The sequence below is a fragment of the Bombina bombina genome, unplaced genomic scaffold (genome assembly GCF_027579735.1).
Source record: "Bombina bombina isolate aBomBom1 unplaced genomic scaffold, aBomBom1.pri scaffold_398, whole genome shotgun sequence".
In the NCBI taxonomy this organism is placed as follows: domain Eukaryota; kingdom Metazoa; phylum Chordata; class Amphibia; order Anura; family Bombinatoridae; genus Bombina; species Bombina bombina.
The window spans coordinates 426460-446888 of record NW_026512801.1 but is presented as its reverse complement, the minus strand read 5'-3'; the positions used below and the strand labels follow the sequence as shown (position 1 = coordinate 446888).

The 20429-nt window shown below is 37.0% G+C and overlaps 1 protein-coding gene across 1 annotated transcript in view; it reads right to left on the bottom strand.

Moving 5' to 3' along the window:
• Positions 1-1529: 1529 nt before the first annotated feature.
• LOC128644541 (WD repeat-containing protein on Y chromosome-like) overlaps positions 1530-20429 on the bottom strand; it is a 385306-nt gene continuing 366406 nt past the window's right edge. The window contains exons 27-30 of the mRNA XM_053697119.1: positions 10135-10223; positions 4320-4507; positions 3741-3835; positions 1530-1993 (exon numbers count right to left, since the gene is read on the bottom strand). Coding sequence (XP_053553094.1) covers positions 1825-1993; positions 3741-3835; positions 4320-4507; positions 10135-10223 — 541 coding nt within the window. The 3' untranslated portion in view covers positions 1530-1824. The remainder of the gene's footprint in view (positions 1994-3740; positions 3836-4319; positions 4508-10134; positions 10224-20429) is intronic.

Genomic DNA, 20429 nt, shown 5'->3' with positions numbered 1-20429 from the left:
TTTTATGATGAATGCTTATGATAAATACTTAAAGGAACACTAAAGTTAAAATTAAACTTTCATGATAGAGCATGCAATTGTAATTCATTTTCAAATTAACTTCCATTATCAAATGTGCACAATCCTTTTATAAGCACTTTTAGAGGCACCAGTGTAGGAATTTACAGTATATACGTATATGCATTTTGTTATTGGCTGATGGCTGTCATATGGTGCAAGGGCAAGAAAAAAGCCATTTAAGACTAGCAACCCTTTCATGCTATGTGTTTAACCCCGTAAAGATTTGAAACACATAGTAGAAGTACTATTCGGGAGCATTGCGGGTTCTGCACGAAAACCGATGCTGATCCAATCAGCAGACTAATTACACAGCTGAGTCATGTGACTAGCACTGATAATTGGATCAGCTGCCGTTTCTGCTCAGGATCAGCAGTGCTTGCAGGGGTCAAGCAGTACTTCTACTATGTGGAGGTTAAACACATCGCATTAAAGGGTCATAAGGCTTAAAATGAATTCGAGCATGTTATTTTTCAACTATAATATCCCTTTAAGGAAAACCTTTAGTGACACTGCTACCATGCCATTAGTTTTTTTCATAAATATAGTGACTCTATAACTTTGGCCATAATGTGGCAAGTTACTTTTTAACAATAAAAGCACAGCCATGGAGAGGGATTAAAAATATGGATGAAAGGGCATTGGGGAAAGATGGAGAGTAAATACAGCTGTAAATGCAGAGAAATTGGGTGTGAGAAGTCAGAGGATAACGAGAAATAATCAATGAATAAATAGATACAATAATAACTCAAGGACAAGCAAGTTCAGTTTTACAAATTTATTTAGATTTTTTTTTTTCAAGTTTACAATACTGTACATTTTTTTATATAAACCCTGACCAGGGACCGCACAGGGAATATCGCTGATAGTGTGCAGTCTGCAGACGGGGACCTACTCAACAGAGGTCCTTGGCGCAACATTTTAAGCCCCGAAAGATAACAAAGTATTAAACAATAGTAATAGCATACATTCTGTTTTGTATAATGATTTTGAGGATAGATAGATAGATAGATAGATAGATAGATAGATAGATAGATAGATGGAACTGCAGCCTACACAAATAAGACTCCCCTGCATTAGGACTATATACAACTTGCATAAGCTGATTTGGTTCTCCCATCACTTGGGACCTGGTGCCACCTACTGCACCAATGGTAATTCCTCCCCTGGCTCTCTGAATGAGAGAATAAATGTCTTCCCCCCAACTCTCCATTACAGTCTAAACCCAACTGCATCCTAAATGCAAAAGGGATACATAGATACAGTATATATGTGACTTGGACACTCATATTAATGAAGGCAATCATATTCTCTCCATTAGGACCCATTATAGACTCTGCCCTGGTCCTGACTGAAAATAGGTCCAGAGTAGAGGAGATTAAAGGTTGTAGTGTGTTCCAAATTTATAAATAAACATTCATTAAGTATTTGTGTGTGGAGTGGCAGATAACAATGGAAAGATTGGAGTCTGATTTGGTTACTTTCATTAATTCTTTAATTCATTTTTTGATTTGTCCACCTGAAATTAATAACTGCATTGCAAAAAATCTGCATACAAAACAAACTGTTTTAGAAACATTGAAACTGACGGTTTTATAGCAAAATCCACTCTGTTTTGCAGTTTATCGACACATCCCTTGAAAAGCCTCTTGAATGAATCAGGATTGACCATTTTGACTTTTTGATTATATTGTAACATTTTATTCCATGTCAGTCTCATGAATAAATGAGATAATAGGTCCGCATTTTCCGTATTAACTGCTTGTTTTATAATGTTATATCACTTTGGAAGGGATCAGAACCAACTGCGGACATGTTTGGCTTTTTCAATGTAAGAGATACATTAATAAGGTCACAGCATCTAAGAGAGTTATAGATACTTAATCCACTGTGATTCATAGATTCCTGTAGCCTCCTGTATTTTTCATGGCGCAGCCTACAAAGTTAAATAGAAAGTAGAATAAAGGTTTTGCTTAATGCAAAAAATGGTAAATGCTTCAACTTTTATCATACTGCAAAGGTGTAATTTATTACCAAGATAGTACATGCTTAATTTTGGAAACTTTTTCATACAAATATACATTTTGACAGCAGACAAGAATCAGAAGGCCCATCAAGTTTGTCCAAAGTGTAAGATAAATTAATTAAAGGGATATGAACCCCAATTTTTTTCTTTCATGATTCAGATAGAGCATGCAATTTTAAGTGACTTACTAATTTACTCCTATTATACATTTTTCTTTGTTCTTTTTGTATGCTTTGTTGAATGAGCAGCAATGCACTACTGATTGCTGACTGAACACATGGGTAAGCCAATGACAATCGGTATATATATGCAGCCACCTAGTACCTAGGTTCTTTGCTGCTCCTGAGTTTTCCTAGATAAACCTTTCAGCAATAGATAACAAGAGGAAGCAATTTAAAAAATAAAAGTAAATTGGAAAGTTGTTTAAATTTGTATTCTCTATCTGAATCATGAAAGAAAAAAATTGGGTTTCATGTCCCTTTAAAGGGACACAATATTTATATGTAAATTCACTTGAAAGTAATGGAGCATAACAGTAAAAAGCTGACATAAAAATATCACCTGAACATCTCTATGTAAAAAGGGAAGATAATTTACCTCATAATCTCTTCAGCTCATCAGAGTAAGTGCTCTGTGAACAGTTAGAGCTGCTGTAAAGCTGCAAGTTAATATAAAACAAACAGTGCTGAGGTATTGCATTGCTTTTGCTGTGATCTCATGAGATTTCACAGTAAACTTCCTTAAATGGACATGATACCCAAATCACCTTAACATTTCTATGTAAAAAAGCAAGATATTTACTTCAAAATGTCCTAAGTATTCACACCCATCTGTAAAGAATGCTAGTTCCAGGACTTGCAATGGAGTGTGCATCTGGCATGTGCAGGCACAGTCATGTTATTATCCTATTTAGTTTAAGGAAGTTTACTGTGAAAATTCATGAGATTTAAGTGAAATGTGTTTTGATACCTCCAAGTTACAGTTTGAAAGGGCAGGTGATTGCCTTTCAAACTGAATCTTGGGGTTCCTAGAGCTTTAAAGAACAGAAAAGTCAAAATTAAACCTTCATGATTTAGATAGAACATACAATTTTAAACTTTCCAATTTACAACTATTATCTAATTTGATTTGTTGCCTTGCTATCATTTGTTGAAAAGCATAAATATATAGGCACAAGATCAGCAAAGCACTACTGGGATCTAGCTGCTGATTGGTGGCTACAAATATTTGTCTGTTATCATTGGCTCACCCGATGTGTTCAGCTAGCTCACAGTAGTGAATTGCTGCTCCTTCGAAAAAGGATATCAAGAGAATGAAGCAAATTAGATAATAGAAGTAAATTGGAAAGTTGCTTAGAATTGTATATTCTATCTGAATCATGAAATAAAAATTGCATTAAAGGGATTAATCAAGCCCATACTTTCTATAAGTATAGTATCAGCAAACAACACTGCGTTGTTAATCTGTATACCAAATATATTTTGTACAATCAATTACAACTCTAATTTGTTAGTACATTGTGTAATGCCTGAAATTCAAGAGCTGCTCAGGAATCCATCCCTTGAAAACCCTGTTTAGTATACAGTAGGTATCTTATTTCCTTGTAGTCACACAAATAAATCTTTCACATGATGATCAGTCACATATGGCAACTTACCATTTTTCTTGACAAATTGAAACATCCAGCTTGTCAATTTCTTCTTGGATATCACTGTCGGTGACTGTGAACTTGGCACAGTTGTTCATGTTATGCTGTAATATTAGCACACATAGTATTTTATGAGTAAAAGAAAGTGGCTCCCTCTACATTAGCAATCATTTTCTGTTCCATAATCACTTTCTAAATACAAAATATTAATGTGACAAGGAAGAAGGCGCAATTTAGTAGCCCACTTTCAGGACTATAGTCACTGTAAATTGACATCTCATTAAGATAATTACCATAGCATTCCTGGTGTAATTATTCCTTTGAATCGTCACAACATAAATATATATTTAAGTTGAAAAGGAGCATTGTGCTTCTTCTAAGAAATTGTTGGTTGTCATATGAAATTAAAATATGTCAATGAAAAATTGCGTGAAAGTCCATTAAACACATTTGCAGGATTTACAGTTACTCTCTAGTCTAAGATGGATACGTTTTCATTTGATAATTTGGTCCTGTAAAACATATTCTTATGTCATGCAATTAGTTTTTTTAAAGCACAGTTATCTATTATTGGAAGCATCCCCAAACCTTATTATCGGAAATATCTTTATCCTGTTTTTCCACAGAAGAAACAGTGTCTGACATATGCATTTCTCCTTCAAGCACTGGGTGGCTGGGCATACTTTCTGGATCTACCAAAATCTCATGGGGCACCATAGGGTGTTTCCAAGAAGCAGGAGTAGAAATCTCCCATAAGTCTCTCTGTCCAAATGTCCCTGAAAGTGAGCACAAAGATACAGATAAATATTATGCCCAAAAACAGTTGTTAAACTTGCAAATTATTCTCTCCAAAAATAAGTGTATATTTATATTAAACCTGCTGATTTAATATATTTATATCACCTCTAAAATGCAGTGTTCAGTATTGCGATTCTTTACTTAATGACCCAATTGTATCAATTAAATGGGGCAAACGAGCGGTCTGCTAAAAGATAAGTGACCTCTTTTTCAGTAGAAGTATAAAATGTCACAATTGCTGTCAGTTTATCAGAGTGGCAATGCATATCCACAGCTCTGGGGTATTTACTATGTTCCAACATGAAGACATATGGGATTCTCCATTTGAATAATATGACATGCAAATTTGCTTAATTAAATTCTCCTTTTAAAGGCCAGATAACAAGTGAAGCACTATTTAACATTCCTGCGCTAACTGCGCTAGAAGTAAGCTTTTTGCACGCATCGGGTTGCGGTCATATTACAGATGGAAAATACAAAGTTATCGCTTGCGTCCTAACCTGACGTGAGTAAAAAAAACAAACTTAGAATATCGCGTGCACGTTTAAATATTACCCCATAGAAGTCAAAGAAGAAAAAAAGTGGAAGAAACACCCTACCTGCGTGCAAACACAATCACACATTCTTATGTGTGCTAATCCAACATAAAAATATGAATATTTCACATTTCAGTGTTCTTCACATACAAAAATATATTTCTTTCATGTAATTAGCAAGAGTCCATGAGCTAGTGACGTATGGGATATACATTCCTACCAGGAGGGGCAAAGTTTCCCAAACCTCAAAATGCCTATAAATACACCCCTCACCACACCCACAATTAAGTTTTACAAACTTTGCCTCCTATGGAGGTGGTGAAGTAAGTTTGTGCTAGATTCTACGTTGATATGCGCTCCGCAGCAAGTTGGAGCCCGGTTTTCCTCTCAGCGTGCAGTGAATGTCAGAGGGATGTGAGGAGAGTATTGCCTATTTGAATGCAGTGATCTCCTTCTACGGGGTCTATTTCATAGGTTCTCTGTTATCGGTCGTAGAGATTCATCTCTTACCTCCCTTTTCAGATCGACGATATACTCTTATTTATATACCATTACCTCTGCTGATTTTCGTTTCAGTACTGGTTTGGCTTTCTACAAACATGTAGATGAGTGTCCTGGGGTAAGTAAATCTTATTTTCTGTGACACTCTAAGCTATGGTTGGGCACTTTATTTATAAAGTTCTAAATATATGTATTCAAACATTTATTTGCCTTGACTCAGAATGTTCAACATTCCTTATTTTCAGACAGTCAGTTTCATATTTGGGATAATGCGTTTGAATCATTCATTTTTTCTTACCTTAAAAATTTGACTTTTTTTCCCTGTGGGCTGTTAGGCTCGCGGGGGCTGAAAATGCTTCATTTTATTGCGTCATTTTTTGGCGCAAAAAATCTTTTCTGTTTCCGGCGTCATACGTGTCGCCGGAAGTTGCGTCATTTTTTGACGTTCTTTTGCGCCAAAAATGTCGGCGTTCCGGATGTGGCGTCATTTTTGGCGCCAAAAAGCATTTAGGCGCCAAACAATGTGGGCGTATTATTTGGCGCCAAAAAATATGGGCGTCGCTTTTGTCTCCACATTATTTCAGTCTCATTTTTTCTTTGCTTCTGGTTACTAGAAGCTTGTTTATTGGCATTTTTTCCCATTCCTGAAACTGTCATTTAAGGAATTTGATCAATTTTGCTTTATATGTTGTTTTTTCTCTTACATATTGCAAGATGTCTCACGTTGCATCTGAGTCAGAAGATACTTCAGGAAAATCGCTGTCTAGTGCTGGAACTACCAAAGCTAAGTGTATCTGCTGTAAACTTTTGGTAGCTATTCCTCCGGCTGTTGCTTGTATTAATTGTCATGACAAACTTGTTAAAGCAGATAATATTTCCTTTAGTAATGTACCATTGCCTGTTGCAGTTCCCTCAACATCTAAGGTGCAGAATGTTCCTGATAACATAAGAGATTTTGTTTCTGAATCCATCAAGAAGGCTATGTCTGTTATTTCTCCTTCTAGTAAACATAAAAAATCTTTTAAAACTTCTCTCTCTACAGATGAATTTTTAAATGAACATCATCATTCTGATTCTGATGACTCTTCTGGTTCAGAGGATTCTGTCTCAGAGATTGATGCTGATAAATCTTCATATTTATTTAAAATGGAATTTATTCGTTCTTTACTTAAAGAAGTACTAATTGCTTTAGAAATAGAGGATTCTGGTCCTCTTGATACTAATTCTAAACGTTTAGATAAAGTGTTTAAATCTCCTGTGGTTATTCCAGAAGTTTTTCCTGTTCCTAATGCTATTTCTGAAGTAATTTCCAGAGAATGGGATAAATTGGGTAATTCATTTACTCCTTCTAAACGTTTTAAGCAATTATATCCTGTGCCGTCTGACAGATTAGAATTTTGGGATAAATTCCCTAAAGTTGATGGGGCTATTTCTACCCTTGCTAAACGTACTACTATTCCTACGTCAGATGGTACTTTGTTTAAAGATCCTTTAGATAGGAAAATTGAATCCTTTCTAAGAAAAGCTTATCTGTGTTCAGGTAATCTTCTTAGACCTGCTATATCTTTGGCTGATGTTGCTGCAGCTCCAACTTTTTGGTTGGAGACTTTAGCACAACAAGTAACAGATCATGATTCTCATAATATTATTATTCTTCTTCAGCATGCTAATAATTTTATCTGTGATGCCATTTTTGATATTATCAGAGTTGATGTCAGGTTTATGTCTCTAGCTATTTTAGCTAGAAGAGCTTTATGGCTTAAAACTTGGAATGCTGATATGGCTTCTAAATCAACTCTACTTTCCATTTCTTTCCAGGGTAACAAATTATTTGGTTCTCAGTTGGATTCCATTATCTCAACTGTTACTGGTGGGAAAGGAACTTTTTTACCACAGGATAAAAAATCTAAGGGTAAAAACAGGGCTAATAATCGTTTTCGTTCCTTTCGTTTCAACAAAGAACAAAAGCCTGATCCTTCATCCTCAGGAGCAGTTTCAGTTTGGAAACCATCTCCAGTCTGGAATAAATCCAAGCCTTCTAGAAAGGCAAAGCCTGCTTCTAAGTCCACATGAAGGTGTGGCCCTCATTCCAGCTCAGCTGGTAGGGGGCAGGTTACGTTTTTTCAAAGAAATTTGGTTCAATTCTGTTCACAATCTTTGGATTCAGAACATTGTTTCAGAAGGGTACAGAATTGGTTTCAAGATGAGACCTCCTGCAAAGAGATTTTTTCTTTCCCGTGTCCCAGTAAATCCAGTGAAAGCTCATGCATTTCTGAATTGTGTTTCAGATCTAGAGTTGGCTGGAGTAATTATGCCAGTTCCAGTTCTGGAACAGGGGATGGGGTTTTATTCAAATCTCTTCATTGTACCAAAGAAGGAGAATTCCTTCAGACCAGTTCTGGATCTAAAAATATTGAATCGTTATGTAAGGATACCAACGTTCAAAATGATAACTGTAAGGACTATCTTGCCTTTTGTTCAGCAAGGGCATTATATGTCCACAATAGATTTACAGGATGCTTATCTGCATATTCCGATTCATCCAGATCATTATCAGTTCCTGAGATTTTCTTTTCTGGACAAGCATTACCAGTTTGTGGCTCTGCCGTTTGGCCTAGCTACAGCTCCAAGAATTTTTACAAAGGTTCTCGGTGCCCTTCTGTCTGTAATCAGAGAACAGGGTATTGTGGTATTTCCTTATTTGGACGATATCTTGGTACTTGCTCAGTCTTTACATTTAGCAGAATCTCATATGAATCGACTTGTGTTGTTTCTTCAAGATCATGGTTGGAGGATCAATTTACCAAAAAGTTCATTGATCCCTCAGACAAGGGTAACTTTTCTGGGTTTCCAGATAGATTCAGTGTCCATGACTCTGTCTTTAACAGACAAGAGACGTCTAAAATTGATTTCAGCTTGTCGAAACCTTCAGTCACAATCATTCCCTTCGGTAGCCTTATGCATGGAAATTCTAGGTCTTATGACTGCTGCATCGGACGCGATCCCCTTTGCTCGTTTTCACATGCGACCTCTTCAGCTCTGTATGCTGAATCAATGGTGCAGGGATTACACAAAGATATCTCAATTAATATCTTTAAAACCGATTGTACGACACTCTCTAACGTGGTGGACAGATCACCATCGTTTAATTCAGGGGGCTTCTTTTGTGCTTCCGACCTGGACTGTAATTTCAACAGATGCAAGTCTCACAGGTTGGGGAGCTGTGTGGGGATCTCTGACGGCACAAGGAGTTTGGGAATCTCAGGAGGTGAGATTACCGATCAATATTTTGGAACTCCGAGCAATTTTCAGAGCTCTTCAGTCTTGGCCTCTTCTGAAGAGAGAATCGTTCATTTGTTTTCAGACAGACAATGTCACAACTGTGGCATACATCAATCATCAAGGAGGGACTCACAGTCCTCTGGCTATGAAAGAAGTATCTCGAATTCTGGTTTGGGCGGAATCCAGCTCCTGTCTAATCTCTGCGGTTCATATCCCAGGTATAGACAATTGGGAAGCGGATTATCTCAGTCGCCAAACGTTGCATCCGGGCGAATGGTCTCTTCACCCAGAGGTATTTCTTCAGATTGTTCAAATATGGGAGCTTCCAGAAATAGATCTGATGGCGTCTCATCTAAACAAGAAACTTCCCAGGTATCTGTCCAGATCCTGGGATCCTCAGGCGGAAGCAGTGGATGCATTATCACTTCCTTGGAAGTATCATCCTGCTTATATCTTTCCGCCTCTAGTTCTTCTTCCAAGAGTAATCTCCAAGATTCTGAAGGAATGCTCGTTTGTTCTGCTGGTAGCTCCGGCATGGCCTCACAGGTTTTGGTATGCGGATCTTGTCCGGATGGCCTCTTGCCATCCGTGGACTCTTCCGCTACGACCAGACCTTCTGTCGCAAGGTCCTTTTTTCCATCAGGATCTCAAATCCTTAAATTTAAAGGTATGGAGATTGAACGCTTGATTCTTAGTCAAAGAGGTTTCTCTGACTCTGTGATTAATACTATGTTACAGGCTCGTAAATCTGTATCCAGAGAGATATATTATAGAGTCTGGAAGACTTATATTTCTTGGTGTCTTTCTCATCATTTTTCTTGGCATTCTTTTAGAATTCCAAGAATTTTACAGTTTCTTCAGGATGGTTTAGATAAAGGTTTGTCCGCAAGTTCCTTGAAAGGACAAATCTCTGCTCTTTCTGTTCTTTTTCACAGAAAGATTGCTAATCTTCCTGATATTCATTGTTTTGTACAAGCTTTGGTTCGTATCAAACCTGTCATTAAGTCAATTTCTCCTCCTTGGAGTTTGAATTTGGTTCTAGGGGCTCTTCAAGCTCCTCCGTTTGAACCTATGCATTCATTGGACATTAAATTACTTTCTTGGAAAGTTTTGTTCCTTTTGGCAATCTCTTCTGCCAGAAGAGTTTCTGAATTATCTGCTCTTTCTTGTGAGTCTCCTTTTCTGATTTTTGTAAGACGAGCGATAAACACCACACGTGAAAACACCCATGATAACCCCTTAACGTTCGCACGCAAATGTTACTGTTTCACTCAAAAATAACTTACCAATGAATTCTCCATTCAAGCTCCAAAGACGCATTGTACAATCCAGTGAGGAGGAAAGGACAACATTATCTTCTTTTATCACTTCTAAACTAAAAAAAGGAAACACATTTTCAGAGCAATTATAACAAAAGTAACAAATACTGACTTGCTATTTACCATATAATACATATTTAAAAACTAGAGCTGTCCATTCAGACTTTTCATTACCAAACAAATGTCGAATATGGTGCCGCCAACAGCATTTTGCTATATTTGGATCAGCACACAGACGTCCGGCTCCGAAAATGGTTGAATGCTGCTGGCGGTGGCCATATTCGGAATTAGTCTGAATCTGATAATGAAAAGTCTGAATGCACATCACTTTTGTGATGTGCTCCATTTATTAAAGACCATGGGCTCCATTTATTTAACATTGCACAAGCAATGGCCACAAGCAAGGGCTGTCAATCATCCGGGTCTGGATTTCTTAGACCGCTTCTACTTAACTAGCGTTTCAGGTGAGCCTGAAAAGCTGGAGCCCTAAGCTGCTTTTGCAGCTTGTTAAATGTGGTCCCATGTTTTAAACAAAGCACAGTTTTTAAAAAGAATAACACTTTCTGAAACCCAGAAAACCTATTTTAATCTGCAGGACTGGTGGCATGCTGGCATGCCAACAAAGATATTTAAATAAAATGTACATGCAAAATAGAAAAAAAAAAGATTATTGAAAGAGGAGCACACTTTTTACACAAAAGCAAGAGCTTTTTAATGAATTTTAATTACTGTGTTTAATACTTGAATAATTTCTCTCTTGTCACACAATATTCTCGCACTGTAGAAATCATTCTTAAACGGACATTAAACACGAGGAGATCCTTACTCTTGTGGCTTATTTATAACTGTCCCAAACTGGGCTCAGCAGAGGAGATAATATAAAAAAGGCTTTCAATCCAAAGGAAACCGAGGAAAGAACATGGCGGCATTCATTACTATATGGAGGCTAAAACTTTATACATTTCTACATATTTAACCCCTTCCTGCCCTATTCACACCCCTGTGCAAAGGAGATTTAAGTTTTTTTTCTGCTTTCATTTTAACACTATTGTAAGCCATATAAATTATGTATTGGCTTTTTTTTTAGCAAGCCCAGCAGATACACCATGATTTTATTTATATTTCATGGTGATTGAGAAAGCTGCAACAAAACTATAAAATATAATGTACATTTTTCTTAAGATTTTAGTAAATAATATTTAAAATGACCAAGTGACCACTGCTGTTACTGTGAACGGCTTAGTAAATTCTCATTAAGGGTAACCACATGCAAAAAAGGGGCCCATACAGGCTTTTGGGGGTTATAATATAAACTAGAGGGAGCTATTTGAGTCAGTAAAGAAATAAAAGCACTTTTTATTTGCAAGGTTATCACTGTCACCACGGTGATCACCCTACTATACAGACAAAATTAATACTTTTATTTAAACTTGTTTACTATAAAATAAAATTAATAGGGGTCTCAAGGCATAGCAGATTTTTTTTTTTTATTAACCATATAAAGTCCCATTCCCAGAAAAACTCTATGTGTTGTGTGGTGTTTCTCTTTCAAAAGAGCAGGTCCTGCCCTCTCTGTGATTACCGGCATGCAACTTTGGGAGTGCTGTCCACTACACCACCAATGACTGAAGCCTGCAGTGAGGGGGTCACCATGAGAATGACAACCCACCTTCATAATTTGAACAGGTTGTTATGCATTTAAAGGCAGAGATTTGCATCTGCAAATTAGTCTCATGATGATCTTTGCTCTGAGTACATCAGCATATCTAGCATAGGGACTCAAACTTTTTGTATAAACTTTGGGATTTCACAGTTTTTCAGTTTTGATAGTTCTATGGCCACGCAGATCAAAGATTCATTCTTAGAGAGAAATTATAGTGTAGACTTCACAGGGGCTGAACTCTCTGAATTCTCTTAAGAAAAAGGGCATAAGCTGGAAGTCCCAGATAGATGAGAGCTGCTTCCATTAAAGCTCTCTGCTCAGAATAGATGATGAGCACTACAAGATTTTTCACCAGGTTCTAGACAGGTACATTTGCTATACTTCTCTATGGGGATTTCCATACATTTCTGTACGGTAAAGAGAAACAAGCCCAGCACTGAATAACATGAGTGTTTTATTACATTTACACTTTATGCTTTGTATTTTATATTACTTTGTACTTCTGATTGGGTCCAGTATACAGCAGTGATTTTACACATTCTGATTAGGCTTTGAAAGTTTCTGTGTTACTTTAGCAAATAAGGATAATACTTAGTATATTTCTGTGTTTTGTTTATTTTTTACAAAGTACACTTGCATTTTGCATTTGTTCTATGTAAAAAACAACTGACAGTAAGTGGGAGGGAAAGCGGAATTCCTTGGTCCTAACAAGGGAGTTCCCAGGGGATGTTTAAAGCTCTTTCACAATATTAATTATATTCTCTAAGCATTTTACACTAGCAGGTGTCATTGATTTATTTTACCAGCTGTATGCTGGTGAAGTGTGCTTACAATTCACAATACACTTCTTTAAGTGTCAAAGCATAATTAGAACCTGTAAAATCACAATCCTAAATAAACTACTGTATACAGAATCTAAATGCATTAAAATACAAAATAGAAAGTGTAAAGATTTAATGTAATAAGACCTAAATGCCATAATCTGAATTCTAAAGTAATATAAAAATATATATATGAAAAGACCATTTACACAAACAGGAGCAAGCTGGAGAAGGTAGCTGACGGTATTCACATAAAACTTTGGGGCTTGGTTAGGAGTCTGAAAATCAGAGCAATGTTATTTAAAAATAAGCAAAACTAAACATTTTTTTAAAAAAAAAAAATGTCATGGGCTATATAAATAGATCATCTACAAAACATTTATGCAAAGAAAAAATGAGTGTATAATGTCCCTTTAAGAATAAGAAAAATGCTTCATGGCAGGAATACAATATGCTGTTGCTTCCAAACTAACAGCTAGATTACGAGTTGTGCGTTCAGGTTTTAACGCTGTTAAAATGGTAATTTCAGCGTTAAAACAGCACTGCAGTCATTACAAGTCTTGTCGGTATAGCTGTACCGCAAGCCTTTTAGCCTGTACCGCAACATCAGTCCCGCACACATAAAAATTACGTTTTTTCATGGGACTTCCATAGCGCTGCTATGTCCTCCCGCATCGCAAATACTATAATAAAGTTATTAACCCCTAACCTGCTGCTCCCGACATCGCCGCCAATAAAAATAATTATTAACCCCTTTTCCGCCGCTCCCTGACATCGTCATCCAGGCGGCGACGTCCTCATCCAGGTGGATGGACCCGCTCTGCGCCGCCTGGATCAAGATAGAAGATGCCGCCTGGATGAAGATAGAAAAGGCCGCCTGGATGAAGAAGATAGAAGATGCCGCCTGGATGAGGACTTCACCGCCTAAATGAAGATAGAAGAGGCCGTCTGGATGAAGACTTCTCGCCGCCTGGATGAAGATCGTTCAAGCAGGACTTTAAAAACTGTAACTGGATCGTCAGGGGTTAGTGTTAAGTTTTTTTAAGTTTTTTATGGGTGTTTTTTTTTTTAGATTAGGGTTTGGTCAGCAAAAGAGCTAAATGCCCTTTTAAGGAAAATACCCATACAAATGCCCTTTTCAGGGCAATGGGTAGATTAGGTTTTTTAGATAGTTTTTTATTTTTTATTTTGTGGGTTTGGGGGTGGTGGGGGTTTGTAATGTTAGTGGGTCTTTGTAATAAAAAAAAATTCAGGTAAAAGAGCTGTTTAACTTAGGGCAATGCCATACAAAAGGCCCTTTTAAGGGCTATTGGTAGTTTATTCTAGATTAGGTTTCTTATTTTTTTTGTTGTTGTTTTTAAATGGGTATTAGAATAGGAATAATTTTTATTATTTTTGATAATTTCATTGTTATTTTGTGTAATGTATTTATTTCGTTTTGGGTGGGTTTTTATTTTTAGATTAGGGCTTGGGCAGCAAAAGAGCTAAATGCCCTTTTAAGGGCAATGCCCATACAAATGCCCTTTTCAGGGCAATGGGTAGATTAGGTTTAACTTTATTTTTATTTTGTGGGTTTAGGGGGTGGGGGTTTGTATACTGTTAGGGGGTGTTTGTTTTGTTTTGTAGCAAAAGAGCTGTTAACTTTAGGTCATTGCCTTACAAAAGGCCCTTTTAAGGGCCCCCAAAAGGCCCTTTTAAGGGCCCTTGGTAGCTTATTATAGATTTGGTTTTTTTATTTTGGAGTGTTTTTTTTTTTTTTTTTTAAAGGGTATTAGAATAGGAATCATTTTTATTTTTTTATTGTTTTGAATAATTTTTGGCTAGATTACGAATTTTGCGGTATGGGTGAATAAGCAGCGTTAAGCCTCTTTTTTCACTACCTCTGGTATTACGAGTTTTGCAGGTTTAGTTGCACCGCACACATTTTTTGGCCGTAACGCAACGTAATTACCGCAGCTTTCAAAAAGTCCTTTTTCAATGGGACTTCCACAACGCCGGTATTACGAGTTTGCCTGGGAGGCCAAAAAGTGAGCGGTACAGCCAATACCGATCCATACAGTCAGTAGTTATGGGTTTTGCGCTACAAAGCTGTAACATAAAACTTATAACTAAAGTGCTACAAAGTACACTAACACCCATAAACTACCTGTTAACCCCTAAACCGAGGTCCTCCCGCATCACAAACACTAAAATAAAAATATTAACCCCTAATCTGCCACTCCGGACATCGCCGCCACTATAATAAACATATTAACCCCTAAACCGCTGTACTCCCGCCTCACAAACACTAGTTAAATATTATTAACCCCTAATCTGCCGTCCCCAACGTTGCTGCCACTATACTAAAGTTATTAACCCCTAAACCTAAGTCTAACCCTAACCCTAATAAAACCTTAACTTAAATATAATTAAAATATATCTAAATAAAACCTACTATCATTACCTAAATAATTCCTATTTAAAACTAAATACCTATAAAATAAACCCTAAGCTAGCTACAATATAACTAATAGTTACATTGTATCTAGCTTAGGGTTTATTTTTATTTTACAGGCAAGTTTGTATTTATTTTAACTAGGTAGAATAGTTACTAAATAGTTATTAACTATTTACTAACTACCTAGCTAAAATAAATACAAATTTACCTGTAAAATAAAACCTAACCTGTCTTACACTAACACCTAACCTTACACTACAATTAAATAATTTACATAAATTAAATACAATTACCTAAATTACAAAAAACAAACAAACACTAAATTACACAAAATAAAAAAGGAAATTATCAGATATTTAAACTAATTACGCCTAATCAAAATAAAAAAAGCCCCCCCAAAATAAAAAAAACCCTAGCCTAAACTAAACTACCAATAGCCCTTAAAAGGGCCTTTTGCGGGGCATTGCCCCAAAGAAATCAGCTCTTTTACCTGTAAAAAAAAATACAAACAACCCCCCAACAGTAAAACCCTCCACCCACACCACCAACCCCCCAAATAAAATCCTAACTTAAAAAACCTAAGCTCCCCATTGCCCTGAAAAGGGCATTTGGATGGGCATTGCCCTTAAAAGGGCATTTAGCTCTTTTTCAGCCCAAACCCTAATCTAAAAATAAAACCCACCCAATAAACCCTTAAAAAAAACAAACACTAACCCCCGAAGATCCACTTACAGTTTTGAAGACCGGACATCCATCCTCAACGAAGCCGGGAGAAGTCTTCATCCAATCGGTAAGAAGTCCTCAACGAAGCCAGGATATTCTATCAGTCAATCGGTATTCAAGGGACACCATCTTGGCGTCACTTAAAGGAACCTTGATTCTGGAAGAGTCGTCGTAAGAAGAGGATGCTCCGCACCGAATGTCTTGAAGATGGAGCCGCTCCGTGCCGGATGGATGAAGATAGAAGATGCCGTCTGGATGTAGACTTCTGCCGGCTTTGTTGAGGACTTCTTGCCGCTTTGATAAAGACTTCTCCTGGCTTTGTTGACGATGGATGTCCGGTCTTCAAAACTGTAAGTAGATCTTCGGGGTTAGTGTTAGGTTTATTTAAGGGTTTATTGAGTGTGTTTTATTTTTAGATTAGGGTTTGGGCTGAAAAAGAGCTAAATGCCCTTTTAAGGGCAATGCCCATCCAAATGCTCTTTTTCAGGGCAATGGGGAGCTTAGGTTTATTTAGTTAGGATTTTATTTGGGGGGGTGGTTGTGTGGGTGGTGGGTTTTACTTTTGGGGGGTTGTTTTACAGGTAAAAGAGCTGATTTTTTGGGGGCAATGCCCCACAAAAGGCCCTTTTAAGGGCTATTGGTAGTTTAGTTTAGGCTAGGGTTTTTTATTTTGGGGGGGCTTATTTTTTATTTTGATAGGGCTATTAGATTAGGTGTAATTAGTTTAAATATCTTATAATTTCTTTTTTTATTTTGTGTAATTTAGTGGGGTTTTTTTTGTAATTTAGGTAATTGTATTTAATTTAGGTAACTGATTCAATTGTAGTGTAAGGTTAGGTGTTAGTGTAAGACAGGTTAGGTTTTATTTTACAGGTAAATTTGTATTTATTTTAGCTATGTAGTTAGTAAATAGTTAATAACTATTTAGTAACTAGTCTACCTAGTTAAAATAAATACAGACTTGCCTGTAAAATAAAAATAAACCCTAAGCTAGATACAATGTAACTAATAGTTATATTGCAGCTAGCTTAGGTTTTTTTTTATAGGTAAGTATTTAGTTTTAAATAGGAATTATTTAGGTAATGATAGTAGGTTTTATTTACTTTAATTATATTTAAGTTAGGGGGTGTTAGGGTTAGACTTAGGTTTAGGAGTTAATAAATTTAGTATAGTGGCGGCGACGTTGGGGGTGGCAGATTAGGGGTTAATAATATTTAACTAGTGTTTGTGATGCGGGAGTGCGGCGGTTTAGGGGTTAATATGTTTATTATAGTGGCGGCGATGTCCGGAGCGGCAGATTAGGGATTAATAAGTATAATGTAGGTGTCTGCGATTTTGGGGGCGGCAGATTAGGGGTTAATAAGTGTAAGATTAGGGGTGTTTAGACTCGGGGTTTATGTTAGGGTGTTAGGTGTAAACATACATTTTCTTTCCCCATTGGAATCAATGGGGCTGCGTTACGGAGCTTTACACTGCTTTTTTGCAGGTGTTAGGCTTTTTTTCAGGCGGCTCTCCCCATTGATGTCTATGGGGAAATCGTGCACGAGCACGTAAAACCAGATCACCGCGGCTTTCAGCAGCGCTGGTATTGGAGTGCGGTATGGAGCTCAATTTTGCTCTACTCTCACTTTTTGCCTGTTAACGCCGGGTTTTTATAAACCTGTAATACCAGCGCTGTAGGGAAGTTAGCGGTGCAATAACTTGCAAGTTAGTACCGAGCAGCTCTTACTGCAAAACTCGTAATCTAGCCTATTGTTTATTTTTTGTAATGGTAGGTTTTTTATTTTTTGTAATTTTAGTATTTTTTATTTTTAGGTTTTAGTGTAAGGCAGGTTAGGTTTTTTTTGACAGGTAAGCTTTTATTTATTTTAACTAGGTAGTTAGTAAATAGTTAATAACTATTTACTAACTAGTCTAACTAGTTATAATAAATACAAACTTACCTGTGAAATAAAAAATAAAACCTAAGTTAGCTACAATATAACTATTAGTTATATTGTAGCTAGATTAGGTTTTATTTCACAGGTAAGTATGTATTTAGTTTTAAATAGGAATTATTTAGTTAATAATTGTAAGTTTAATTTAGCTCTATTTTAATTATGTTAAAGTTAGGGGGTGTTAGGGTTATGACTAGGTTTAGGGTTAGGCTTAGGGTTACGTTAGGGTTAGGTTTAGGGGTTAATGCCGTGCTGTCATAGGAGGCAGGTGAGGCAGCGCCTCCCCTGTCCTATGTGTGTAATTACACTTTTTTAATACTGTTAAAAAAAAACAACCAAAAATACATTTTTTTTATTATTATTTTTTTTTTTATTGAGGTACTCAAAATAGGCATACAAACAGTATAGGTATGTAGCAAAAATGGCATACAGTAAGTTTTCTGAAAGTGTTACATAATAAAACAAACAAAACAACAAAGTTAGTATGCAGTGCCTATATCAAGGTGAACCTTCTCTGATCCACGCTAGAGGTCCTTCCTGGACCAAGCATAAGGGAAATAACTGAAAGTGAGGGAAGGTAAAAGGAAAAAGAGAGACCACTCTTGGATCTCACAATTATGACCTCGGATTTTGTAGGTTACTTTTCTGTGATGCTATTCTTACAAGTAGAAATATAATTCCCTTAATGGACATTTAAGACCTTTTGGGCTTAATTAGTTATATAAGAGTTGCTTAGGGAAGTATAGATATTCGGTTTGTGAAAAAGGATGATAATGCTAGGCAATCTTGCTAGGCTTGGGAGGAAAACTAATGTCAATAATGTTTTGTATTGTAAGATATAATTATAAAAAGGGAATTAGGGTGCGGCATTGACTAGAGAAACCGCATAGTTAACCCTCCTGATATAGGAGGTACATTATGGGGGGGGGGAGGTGTTAATTTAAGTGTGGTAAACAAAATATATAAGCAAAGCGGCATATGTATTCTAAGAGTATCACGAGCTTCTGGGTGATCAGAGGACATATGGGAACGAGCTAGTTGAAAAATGGGTCAATGTCATACCCTGCATGAGAAAGCCTAGATGTTTCAGACAGTAAACCCAGCACTGGTTAAGTAGCTCATTTATAATATTATGAAGAGGGAGACTATATGGAGTAACCGTAGTGTAGGTCCAGCTCACACTAAGGCTTTTTTTGCTACATTCTAGATAGTTGTTATTAGGATCACACAAGATTAAATGTCTGACATAGGCAAATGAGTAAACAAAAAGAGGGTCTATCGTTCCCCTATACATACCACACATATACATTACATAATGAACTAATATATAAAAGGTCCCAGAGTATAACCAGTGAGAGCAACTAATAGAGAAATTATATGCCCAGTAGTTGCAAAAACAAAGATGCTCATCCTACATAGACTTTGCACTATATGGGGTATACAATACATAATTATCGGTGAGTCACCAGGATATCAAGTATATAACATTACTCTGCGGTGATCCAAGGGACATTGTACCAGTGCCCAAATTGTTGGTAATGTGAAGCCCTGATAAACTCCTCTAGGTAAGCAGAGGACGTAGTTTTATATAAATAAGAGCTTATATCCCAGCAGTACACTGGGCAGTTAAACAGGAGGATGGACCATTCAGACATGCAGGCAATACTCTCTACATTGTTTGCTTTAACTGTAATTCAAGACAGGAACTTGCAGCAATAAACATACTAAAACACAGAGAACTGGGACTCTCTCAAGTAAAACATTTGAACATACCACCTCAGACATATATAGGGAGTCCAGGAGAACAATGCCCTGTTACATGGGTGGGGAGATATATGGGAGGATATAATCTGAATCTGCCACAGGGCATGGGCCCTATGCCCTGCAACATTAGATACAAAGTTCCATTGGTCAGCACAGATGCAAGATCTCTATCATCCAATGGAGTCATACCCAACTTAATCTAAATTTGACCCACCTTCTCTATTTCTCAACTATGATGTATGTGTGAAAGAACAGGTGATAGCAGTTAGAGTCAAAGATAGGGGTTCAACGACCACACACTTTAAGTTGTCCCATACATTACAAATTGCATTGTATCTCAGTAGGGTAGATAATTTGGAACTAGTGTGCCTGAATCATGAGTACTGCACTTGGTATGTGTATCAAGCCTAAACCCATGTTAAGTGTTATCTATATGTTCTGAGCATTTATATCAGCTCCCCATGGAGGCACTGTAATACATAGTAGAAGTGAGTATAAAATTCAAACTTTAAGATCCTGGCAAACATTGGTTCTTGTGACAAAGGTTGTAGAACAAAAAGATAATGCTTAAACATTCATGAATTGAAAACTATATAAAGCATGCAGCAACAAACAGAGACAACATGGAAAACATAGTCACAAAATAGGTTGTAGAGAATTCCCGGCAGGCTGCACACATTTCTCTCATTGTCAGCACGGAGGTTATGTCCCAATTAGCCAATGCCTTCACGGAGGCCACAAGGAGCATACTGCACTGGTTGCAAAAACCCCAGCACTGACCACCAACCAGCATCAGAAGCTCTGTTCAATGCAAGGTCCCCTGGCAAACTTTCACACTTGCGATCCTGCATGTTCCGGCTGTTTATCTCCAACATATATACCCAGAAGCGCCAAGAAGTGTAAGCCTGCTTCCCCTT